The 12,655-nt window shown below is 39.2% G+C and overlaps 1 protein-coding gene across 1 annotated transcript in view; it reads right to left on the bottom strand.

Moving 5' to 3' along the window:
* LOC108974545 overlaps positions 1-12,655 on the bottom strand; it is a 158,236-nt gene extending 145,581 nt beyond the window's left edge. The window contains exon 1 of the mRNA XM_018942450.1: positions 12,584-12,655. Coding sequence (XP_018797995.1) covers positions 12,584-12,641 — 58 coding nt within the window. The 5' untranslated portion in view covers positions 12,642-12,655. The remainder of the gene's footprint in view (positions 1-12,583) is intronic.

The following is a 12,655-nucleotide window of genomic DNA, read 5'->3' as shown; positions in this document are numbered from 1 at the left end:
TTTTTTTTTTTTTTTTTTTTTTTTGTAACTTTACACATATTATTTCGATTTCCAACAGCAAAGAAATTCAAGAAATTTTTAGAACTTTGACGGCACTCACTGAGAGCTGTTACCAGCATGCGTCGCTGTAGACACTCAATAAGTACAGCACACTTGAAATCAACTAAAACGTGCGCAGTGATAAATTCGAATGTTTGTTTTTGTAATTTAAGTAAATATCGCGCTAAATCTAATATGACAAACACGGCTGACTTAATCAGCAGAAGGCAATGACTTAACCCTGCCACATGCACGCTCCTGCACATTCACATCTCGAAATTTATTAGTGTGCGAGTGCGTGTTTATCCGCTAAGCTTTGAAGGAAGTTGATGAAATTTGAGAAAAAAGTCAACTGCATTTAACCGCTGCTGACTGCTGACTTGTCGTTCGACATTGTTGTGTTTGCCCAGTGTAATGCCGCCGGTTGTTTGTCTGCGCTTGTTTGCTTGTTTTCGATCGCATTCGCATGCAACGCGCAGCGACAAGTGAACGAGCATTTACATGTGGGTGCATGTGCGTGTGTGGTTGTTGTAAATTAAAAATCTGCTCTCGCGTACAACGAACTCTGTGAGGGCTGCTCCAGTGCCTGCAATCGTCTCGATTAGCCGTGCGGGGCGGTACTTGTGATAAACGGTTTACAACAACAACAAAAACAATAAAAAGCACAAAATCAAACAGCGGACACAGCAAAGCGAACAATCGAACGCTGTGTCTCCGACAACGCTTGTAACGGTAATATCCTGCGGACAAGTGCGGACAAATTGCTCATACGCCCTGGCGGGCGAGCGGTGCCTAGACAGGGAGCAAAGTGCAAGCCAGCAGCGGCACCTCCAGTCATGCCGGATGTATAGCGTTCGGAGGGCTCAAGGTGCAAGAGACGGCGGTGGGTTGGTCGAGGATTTTGAGGAAATTGCCAACACTTTGCGCTGTGTCAGTGCGAAAACAAGCAGAAAGATAAACGAAAAGAAATGCTAGCGCATAAGCAAACAGCTACAAATTATTGCTTACAGTTGTTGTTATTGTTATTGCCCATGTAACTGTTCGCATTGTTTATGTGTCTGTTGCAATGCTTGTTCTTGTTGCTGCTTTTGTTTTGCTTGCATTTCTTTGCTTTGCAACTTTCATTGGGTAAACACATAATCACAACAACGGCAACAGAAACAATAGCAACAACAGTGCTTACACTCAGTTCATTGCATCCGAGCAACAATTGCAATGTTGATTCTAATTCCAGTGCAATATAAATAAATCCATCTGGATAAGCGAGCGAGCGAGTAAAGTGGTTGGCAGGTCTCGGGCAAATTGAAGTCAAGACACACATAAATAATAGATGAGTGATTTCGCTGGCGCATAGTTAGACAAACAAGCATTGTGTGTTCGGTCGCTAGCAAGGCAAGCGTAGCAACGATATTATTACGGTATTAATGGATTGCAGTAATTGCTCAGCTGGGCAGCCGACACTATTGGCGAAGCAACTGCGACTCGGTTCGCATATGTGGAAATCAACTCGAAATGTGAAAATGTGTTTTTTTTTTGTATTTTGCTCTTTATTTTCAGTTGATGATTTATTAATGCAAAGCTCTTCGAAAAACAAACGCAACAGTACTTTTTCTGTCAGTTAAATCCAACTAAGTGACCACTGTCCGCATATTTAAAGAGCTTTGCAATCTAAATATGAATTAAAGTACAAAAACAAAGTGGCTTTAAAAACCTCAAATGTTCATAATATATGGAATATACATACAGGCAGTTATGTGTTTTTTAGACTTATGCGCTTGCATATTAATGTATATATATATAAGGTGCGCTCGAAAACAAAGAGGACTTTAAAAAAACAGAACAAATTATTTTTTTCAGCAGAATCAATTTATTTTATTCAAAATAGTCTCCTTCTGCTTCAACACAGCTTTTTGCGCGGTTCAAAAGCATGTGGAGCAAGTATTTTAACTCGTTGGCCACTATGGCGCCAGTATGCCGGTGAAAGCCTTTTGAATGGCCTCTACGTCTGCACAACGCTATCTTATTTTTTATGTTAAAAAAAAAAAATTACTGCTAAAAAAAAGAAAAAAACCTCCCTCAATTTTATAAAAGAAATTTAAATTTTCTACCTAGTTGAAAAATTAGTTGCATATTTTCAAGCTTCATTGAACGAGGAAAGTTTTTTCAGCTACCTGAAAGTGTGTAACGAGTTTCCAGAAAACAGTTCACAGAATTCAGAGAATCGGAGTTCACCCAAATGATACTGATGTACCAACCAGTTCTGGCTATGCGAAGGACGCACAAACATTGAAAACTGCGTAGATATTTAATGTGGAGAATTCCATTTCATCCACTTATTTTATTTATTTATTTATTTAAAAGAGAAATAATTATAAATAATCACTAAATACCACAGTTATAATGATGAATTTTTCATAATGGATATTCCACTTATATTTGCTCTGAACTCGATGGTCTGCAATCGTCAGCTTTCGAACGAATGCGGTAGTAACATGAGTACTTTTATTACTTCAGGAACCAAAGGTGGATTGTACGAGTAAATTGGTCACATCAACTTTAGCTATCACTTCGTTGTAAAACCCGAAAAATTTCTTCAAAATAATGAGCGCTCCGTTAAAGCTGTGGAATTTCCCAAGATGGAAACTTAATGCATCTGAATAGAATAGAAAATGGAAGCAGCGAATGATATGAATGTCTTCTCTTTTGGAATACTAGAAGCTGAAGGTTTCAATTTGGATCATACTCAGTCAACTCGATACCGTTTATGTTGAAAAATACTGAGGTAAAAGTGAAGTTTCACCCCACAAAAGGTAGACTTTTTCTTTCTTTGTATTTTTTTACTATTATTTCAAAACGATCTTAATAAAACTTACAGCTTCATCAGCGTTTATATATTCTTGTGTCGGAACTCATTTATGTTAAATTAAATTAAAATATTAAATTGTTTGCGCGAAACATGCCGACACAAGTTGACGAGCGCGCACGGGCATTAACTTTTACATTTCATTTCACGCCAGTAAATTCACTCAAAACGACGCTCGAAACTCTATTGAATAGTTAACCAAATGGATGCGGCAAACGAGCGCCACTCACGCGGCGTGAAGTTATTGAAAACTTGCCATTACCGAGAGCAGAGTGCAGAGTTGCCAGGGCAAAGCACATGCGAAATGAGGGCGATGCGAGAGACGAAATATAACAGGAATTTGAGCACTCAACAATATTTCCAACCAACTTTTAATTTCGCAACTACATTATGGAGCACACATCCACGCCTACACACACACTCACACACATTTGTAATGCAAATGTAAATAAATTGAGGCTGCTTTTCATATGGCCAGCCCTGGGTGGCGTGCGATGAGGCTGAGGGTGAGCAGCTGCTATTCTTCCGACCAAAACTACACCAACTGAACTAGAAGCACTCGAAGCGCTTGAGGCAGACCGCGAATATTGAAACTGGCGAAGCGCGGCATGCAGCATCTGGTCATCGACAACGAACCGAAACTGCCACAAGAACACATACATTTGTGTGTGTATTAGTATGTGCTTTCGGCGGCAGTTAGAAATTGGAAACCCACATTGGCAGCGAGTAAAACCGCGACGATATTGTTGCCACAAGCTGTTAGCGGCACCGGCAGCAGCTGCAACAAAAACAGCCAATACTCGAACTCACATTTTTTGTTGGATTTTCGCATTTTTTTTAATGGACCAAAGATTTCGCGGCGCCCACAAGTGGCATACTGGAGAGTCACAGCATTGATACCCGCCCAAGCGCGCGACCGAAATATAGCATAGTCTCCTGCGTGGAAATTGTAGTGCGCTCCGTTGTCGGCGCCTGTGTTAGTGCGGTGTATACAGATTTAGATCAAGTGCAAAATATAGAGCACCGCAAACGGCTGTGCAGTCGAACCTGCTTGAAAGCTGCCGCCGGCGCTGCCCTCTTTGCTGGCGCTTCTTGCGCGTGCGTGCGTGCATGAATCTGCGCTAATGAGTGCTCCAAACTCCCAAGCACTCAGCGCAGCAAATCCGCTATTGAACAAATGTGCAAATTTCCAGTTCTGAAAATTTTTCGAAACAAATGTATTTGTATTTAGATTTTATTCAAATTTGCTTAACTTTTTCAGTATTTTGCCAAAACCCAGCCAAACATTTGCGAGCATTGTGCGCGCCAAGTCCAATGACTAATGCTATTCCAAACTTGTGCACAGCAATATCTCGGCGGAATTTGGGTGCCAAAAAATCGTGACAAAATGGTTGCCCAGGGATTCTTTGCGCTCAGCAATGTTAAATATTTTGCTTCGTATGCAAAGTTTGGTTAATAATTATAATTAAACAAGGCGCGCTATGTTTTATGTCGTTATACCGAAATACCGAAATACTTACCGAATTTAACGTGTTTTCCAACAAAATGGAATTCGAAAACGACCCCAAGTGAAGTGATCAAAGCAGTCAGCAACCGCTACGCTCAGCACTGTGGAAAGCTGATATGAAATTAATTCAAGGCTTATTTACGGTCGATCAACCGTTATTGTCACTTGCCATACGGTCCAACAGTGTGCCGTCGGAAACAGGTAGCTTTGTCTGCCTATACTGCATGCGTTGTAGTCGATTGTAACGTTGCGTGGCAGGTAGTCTGTTTCTCTCCGCTGCGACACGGCATTCCTCATCGTTACAGCTGTTCTTTTACTTTTTCCGAAAACCAGTGGTTTCGTTTGCAGCTGTACGTAAGGAGCTGGAAATACCGTCCAACAGATCCTTCATACCGAGTTGTTGACGAGTACTCTCAGAAAGCAGGAGCAGGTGAGAATCTTGGCTGCAACAATACAGTTAGGGGATTCGAGCCCTCAGCCTAAACCCATTTGGGAATGTCTCATAGTGGAGGCTGAATTTACCGACTGTTTTACCAAATACATATACTTTCTTTTAGCACCAAATAATTAAGCCATAGCTTTTGTTTAAACCCCGACCTGATCATTTTTCATTTGCATATAGAACCTATGGACATAGCAATTCCAGAGTCAAAATCTGCCTAGACAGCCAAGCAGCCATCAAGGCAGTAGCCTGGTATTGCATTATTGGCCAGAAGTGTTTTGAGAAGCATGACAGCAGTGGAAAGTGTTGCCAGAAGCAAGCAACTTCACTTCAACTAGGTGCCAGGCCAGGCCACAAAGGTATCGAGGTAATTAAATAGGAGACGAGATTGCCAAGAATAGTATACGATTAACACCCGAAAACGTGATCAACTTTCAAATCATGGTAAAATGCTACACAAAATTTCTATCTCAATAGAAGAAACATGATCGGATTGATAACAGGTGACTGTCTGGTGGCGTCAAACGCACGCAGAATGGGGCTGCAGATCGAGAAGACTGCAGAAAATGCCTAGAGCAGAGCATCAGGGAAACAGTGGAGCATCTCTTGTGTACTTGTCTCGTATTGGCAATTATAAGCATCTGGGGTCTTCACGGGGTGATACTCTGGAGGAGGTATCGACAGTGAGACCCCAAAGTCTGTTAAGATTCGCGTCAAGCGCAGACCTAAAGGATGACCACTCCTCATGCACCTAGCAACTGAACCGCATCTGGTATCGCAAAGGAAAATACTACTGAAATCAATGTCATAGAAGAAAGCTATGGAAAATACATAGAGCTCCATAAGTAATGGAGATGGAGCCATAGTTCCTGAAAAAGTTAAAACCATTAGAACTTTCTATATGAAGATATGTTGGTTCAAAGTACTTAAATGGCGTAAATATCTAAAATGAAAGCGATGGTGAATAAGGATTGTTGTTAGCATTGAAATAATTGTCATGAAATACTTGTGCCATATTTATAAATGTTATGGCCACCAGGAGATATGCAGTAAGCCGTTTATTGTCATTCATAAATTGAGCGAAGAGACAGAAAAGAAAAGCGCAATTTTATTGCGCTCGCAGCAGGCCAATTAAACGCGGAAATATGCTTTGTGATTTGCGCAAAATTAAACGGTAAACAGCGCAGATCCACTTGTAAGGGCGGGTTTATTTCCATAACTGGCCGCAATGACAGCAGCTTAGCGCAGCTCCCAGTTAGCCGTCATTAGGATACACATACAGTCACAAATTGGAATATGCATGGCGCGAACTATACGCACATACACACATCCACACATACACGCATGCGGCGCGCCACAAACATTTGCATTAGCAGAGCTCGCTTGCGACCGCATCATGCATTTAGGCGCACTTCAGCGTCAGCAATTCATACCCGCGTTGAGTGAGTGATATGGGCCAGTGCGCGCTGAGTCTCTCATAAATATTGCAAACGGAGCTGCATTTGCGCGCACAATTTTTATCTACATTTCGCTTTTTTCCCATTGCCGCCGAGTTTTTATTTAATATTTATTGTGGTCCAGATAGCGCGACTTGCCATTCAGGCGTAAGCGCTCGAGTGCAACGGCAACGGCAACGGCAGCGGCAGCTGCGGCCGAGGGAGGACAAGTGTGTCGGCCCTGACCAGTGTAGTGCGCACTTGTGTTTTGATGCTTCACTTGCTGCCACCTCAGGCATTCACACTAAAGCACAACAATGGGCGTGTGTGGGCCACACACTCGCACACACGTTTCAAGTTGCAAGTGGAACATTTCGAGATTTGCATGTCAGTGTCATTTGCACACAAACCGACAATGAAAAACATAAATTCATCTCTCTTTTCCTCCTCCTCCCACCCTTCCACTTCCTCTATCACACCCCGCTCCGCTAGCGCACACAGCAAACGCACGCGTTGCAAACCTTCAGCTGTCCCAATCGTGCGCATTTGCCCTTTCTTTGATAGTTTTCAAGTGTCTTTTTTATGTTTCTCATGTTTTTCTACGCTCCATAACCACTACGCTTTATGCGCTCAGCTGCCAGCATATTTCTGCACTCGTTCTATTTTTTGCACTTCTCCCATTTTCTGTTTCATTGTAAACAATTTCGCTGCTCTGCTCGCATCGGCCCTTTGTCCGGTCCGTTTCAATGTCCTTTGCGCTTCACTGAAAGTCGTCAAAGTCGAGCGAAAGTCTAAGCCGCTCTGTTCGCCATGAATAGTTGTATAAATAAATTATGCATGTGTGCGTGTGCACACAATGTGTGAGTCTGCGCATCAATACGCATTGAGGTGTATAGGAATTCACAAGATTGTTTCCACTTTTTGCAATTGCTCTACTTTCCTGCACTTTTCCATGTGAAAGCTGTTGTGTTATGGTGTGTGTGCGTGTGTGTGTGTATTAAGCGGCAATGTGCTTCGCATGCTCTCAATTAAGCCAGCTTTAAGTTCAGTTTTATACCTTTGATGCATTTAAATTGTCAATGCATTTATATTTCATCACATTAATACAAATACAGGGTGTTGCATTAGAGAAATATTAGGTAGTCGAAAATATCTCCACTTCTACCAATCACATTGTGTCATACCACATAATGTTGTAAAGGTGAGCTTTTAAGCTTCTTTTGGCCAAACACGAAATTGGGAAGTTGAAGAGACAGAGAGTGAAGAAATTCGCTGTAATTGAAATTGAATTATTATGAAATTTTTGTATAAAAAGGGAGGATTGCCACGCAAGCAACCAATGAAATTTGTGGTGTTAAGCGGAGACGTTGCTGTGTCAGTTCGTGTAGCGCAGCAATGGTTCGCTCGCTTCCATTCTGGAAAGTTCGATGTGAAAGTTGCATGTCGAAGTTTTTCCCCGAGAAACCAGAAAAGTCTTACATTGATGGAGTAATGCGACTAAAATGGTACATATTTGGTTCATTAAAGTTCATTATCAAATGTATAAAAATAAGATTAAGTTTTGATTAGAAATACGAAAAGTTTTTTTTCACTTTTACTTCAAAACGGCTGAAAGTTTACTTTCAAGTGGAAAATCAAGTTTTCAAAATGTAAACAGTAAAATTTTTGACGTATAAAGTACTATGTATTTGATTGCCATGGTTCCGGCCTTCTCCGTGGATGAATCCTAAAAAGGAGTAATTCCTCGTTTAACTTGAAGTTGTGCCAGTCCTTTTTCCATATTATTCATTTTTAATACTTGTGCTCCTATAGGAGTGGATATTTGAAAACTTAATTTACTTAGTAGTTTTAAAGATTGGATAATTCATTCAAAAGCAATTTCGAAAAAAGTTTTCTAACAAGCGCCAAGGTGTTTCATCAGACAGCCCCTCTACCTACCTAGAACTACACTTCAGCAAAATGGTTTTGCAGAAAGAAAATATATGCAAATTTTTGAAATAAAATGTAGGTCTTAATGCTGCATTTTATAGGCTTCTTAACTCATATTTAAATTTTTTTTATTTACTATTTGCGCATATAATTCTTATTTTCTAATTTTTGTGTTTTATTAAATTTGATTTCGAATTTTTTCTTGCATACCATTTTAACCTCTGCTCTTTTAAGGCAAGCTTAATAAATAAAAATTATAATAACCTCAGAAGTGCTCTAAATGCCGCACCCGCTATCTCGCCATGAATAACTCAATTCACAGCACCTCAAGGGCAACGGTTCTTTCAGTTTTTCTAACGCAGAATTGCACTTTCTATGAAAATTATGTCACGTGAAAAAGTTGTGCGGCTGCTGAATGGCACAGCAGAAAAAGCGCAAAAATCGCTAACAACAATTTTCCACATTTCAACAATCAGCAATTCAACCGCAGCTCAACCCAACATGAAATACCAATAAAAAACAAATACGGACCACGCGGAGCGAATTTTGTATAAATAAGTATGTGTGTGTGTGTGCGAGTAATAAGCAACCGCAGCGACAGCAAAAATCACAGCCGCGTAAAAACCAAATAAGGTGTGGAAAATCTAACGGTTTTCACGTTTTTCTACTAACCAATTTAAAAAAAAAAAATTAATTTGCACAACTTTTTCGATATCGAATTCCATAATTATAAATTCAAATAGAAACTATTTGCTTAATCCGCCTGCCAAGCTTGCTGCATGACTAAAGCAGCTTAACCGTTAAGTCGTGTGATCAGCAAATAAAAAAAATAATAAAAAATAATAAAAAAAAAGTAAATAAATTTAAAAAATTAAAGCCAACGTTAATTGCTTGTCATAATGAGCGACTTGAGTGCCCTATGGTATTTCTTCACGCACAAATGTAAATGAATAATTTCATAGAAAGTATTTTTGAAAGCTATTTTATTTTCGCACGGTCTAAATTCATACTTAATTTTATATAAACATAATTTTTGCACTACAAACTATTGACTCTGATTTAATTGAGTTAAAAAATATTCGCAATTTAAGAAAATTATTGGAAAATATTTTTACGAAATTTATATTATTAAATGATGTGATGAAGCTAATTAGCCGTGACTTTACTATTATTACCAATTAAGGAAATATTGACAATTTTTTCAAATACTTTTATTTGTTTTTTAGACGCGTGTGTACTTCCGTGAGGTAATACCTTTTCGGAGTGGTTCTTTTTGGCACCGTTGCTTGATTTATACCCAGCTTGGGCTTCCATTATGTAATGAAGAAAATGCAAATAGTGAAAATTTGTAAAAAAAAAATAATGGTTCGGATCGTGCGACGCTATTCACGAATTCTGTTCACCAATGAAGCTCACCTTTGAAAGAATGGGTGCGTGAATAAACAAGTTTGACGCATTTGGAGTGCCGATAATTCAAAAGCCATCGTTGAGACGCCATTACATCCACAACTTTTCATTGTAATCTACGATCAGAGGGAATTATTGGTCCATATCCCTTCAAAAATGAAGCCGTAAAGTTAAGGCTAGTGGGGAACTTTATAGATCCCTGATTAACGACTTTCGCAACATGTATGCCCTTTGGTTAAGACTAGTTGCCGCTGCATGTCATGTCTGCAGTCACTTTATTGAGGAAAATTATGGCAGTGGTGCCACCTAACTCAGTTTGATAGTCAAACGAATCACTTAAATTTGGTTTCCTAGATTGGCACAATCTTCTTTTACGTTCATGTGAAGTTTAATATTCATAAGTCAGTTAGTGTGTGTTTGAGGTATGTACATAGGTATAGTGATAGCGATATAAACTGGGTTAGTTCGCCGATAAAACAGCGCTTGGCCGGATAAAATCCGGGTTAATTCCGGTACGTAGAACCGGCTGTTGAGGGAATTGAAATTTTAGTGGTCAGCATGTGCGGTAAATATTCCATTCATGCCACATTTGGCCATTGTTGAGCAAGTCAGAGCTAGATTCCAACGAGACTAAGCTATATTTAGTTATAATATGTTCCCGCCTTATGCAGTCCAGTTGTAGGGTGGTATCTGCTCTGGCTAGTTCACCGGCTTCACAGTTATCAACAACATCACTATTTCCTGAAGCACATTGCTGAATTATTGTGAAATTTGATGTTAAATCCTTTAAGAGATCAAGCCATACTTTCATTATCTTAACTTTAGTGGTTTAAAAGTCGTTTAGCTATGTGTGTACATAACTGTATTCCCTGTTGTAAGCACACTCTGTTTCAGCACAAGAAGACGGTCTTTGATTGCGCAGATCTTCATTTGGAAGGCATTGCAGTAGTCTAATTTTGCTGAAAGCACACTACCTCCCACTCGTTTAACTTATCCGACTTTCTCACTCTTGGTAGTATTCGAGACTGAATTTAAGTTTAATTCTGTTCGTCCGAGTTTGTCTCAAATCATATGTTTCCACAGGAATCACGGTCGCAGAATCATTCAAAATATGAAGCGTGCCATTGACGCTGTCATCAACTAAAAGCTCAGAATCGTTTGCAAAAATATCATGTTGAAGACGCAGCATCTTCACCATCCAGAAAACAGCCATCACTAGTGAATAGACGTGGTTTTATAAATAAGATGTCTAAAGTGGTCATTAATATATGCCTCTTAAAAATGGGCTAAAACCCATTTAAATTATTCTCTATCAGTTTGAGTAAACATTTTTGGTAATTACTATAACAGTCTATGAAGGATAAATGTGATTTACCTATGTCGGAGATACTTTGGTAAGCGCGTGTGTCACTTCGGCATTTCTTAGTACCATCGAGATTTTATGTTTCCATGAATTTGTCGTGATATTAAGAATCAATGCCACGAAAAACTGTCAGCGAGCAGGACCCGAAAGTAATAATGAAAGTATTTCCGGTTTATTTGATTTTTAAACAACAATTAATATTAACACATTTTAATAGTTCTAACTTTAAGTTAAATCCGAGCAATTAAAGTATAAACTCAGCTATATTACAAAAAGCAATATTTCGACCATAGAAAATTGTAGAAAAAATTTCATTCATATACATATATGTAAGTGTATACACATGTATATATTGGGTAGTCGAAAAAGTGTTTTCGTATTTCTAACCAAACTTCAACTTATTTTTTTTTTTATAATAATAAATATGTATCACATTTTGCATTTTTCGGGTAGAGACATTATTCCACCAGTGTAAAGCTCTCGTCTGTGTAAATCAAAATTTTGAAATTCCTTGAATGGAAGCGAGCGAACCATTATTGTGCTACACGAACTGATACAGCATCGTAAATTTCACAAACTTCATTGGTGGACTGCGTGGCATTCTTCCGTTTTTTATACAAAAATATCAAAATATTAAGAATTTCTTCATTATTTTCACTCATCTTTGAACACTTGTAACTTTTTTCAACATCTCCGATTTTTTTTTTTTTTTGTTTTTTTTTTTTTTGTTAAATGAAGTCTTGCCAGCACTATCTAGTATGACACAATATAATCCCTAATGCTTGATATCAAAGGAGGCGTATTCTGATTTACAACTAGGCGTAACTAGTGTGTCCATATACTAGGCAATTTGTACAATTAAAATAAACTAGTCAAAAACAGACTCTTTCTGAAAGTTTAACAGACATTTGAATCGCTACTAATTTTTAGCTTAATTGGAATTCACTCAAAAAATTAGACATAGATGGAAAAAACGAAATATTTGGATTGGCAAAGCACATTTGGAATTATTAACAAATAAAAAATAAAATTGTGTACATTTGTCGTTGCCTCACCAAAGCGCTTTCTTGCCGAGAGCTGAATTTATTGAGGGAATGTCGCGCCTTGTTTTGTTAGCGGCCTGACATTGCGTAACTCTCGCAAATTAATAATTCTTGCGCAACTAATTCGAATTCTTTGTTAAATTGAAAAATTCCAAGCGAAACGAATTCGCAGTCAAACAAAACAAACGAAAACTTTCGCTGTGGCCTTCACACCTTCACACCTACACACATACACGCACTGAAACCTCCAAACACATAACTTTTGCTGTAATTGACGTAACGGAGCGCGCAAAGTCTGCGCGGGAGGTGAATAAGAAGTGATTGAGGCAATGCAGTTCACCAGAGCGACAGCCAGCTTTTGTCGTTACGCAAATTCAAATTAAAACATTGTCAAACACACAGCCAAGAATGAAAAACGCAAATTAGATCGCACACAGACACACTGACACACTCACCGACGCGCACCACTGAGGTGACGCATATGATTGTGGAGGACGAAGGTGTTTCAGAGTCCAATTAAATTAAAGTATTCAACAATGCTTTTGCCAACTCACCTTGTATAGCTGCCAAGAGAAGCAGTAGCTGCAGACCGGAGCTGAACACGCCACCCATGCGCAGCGCACTCG

Source organism: Bactrocera latifrons, unplaced genomic scaffold (assembly GCF_001853355.1).
Source record: "Bactrocera latifrons isolate USDA-ARS-PBARC rearing strain unplaced genomic scaffold, ASM185335v1 scaffold_56, whole genome shotgun sequence".
NCBI lineage: Eukaryota > Metazoa > Arthropoda > Insecta > Diptera > Tephritidae > Bactrocera > Bactrocera latifrons.
The sequence above is the reverse complement of the archived record's forward strand: the minus strand, read 5'-3'. Positions and strand labels throughout refer to the sequence as shown.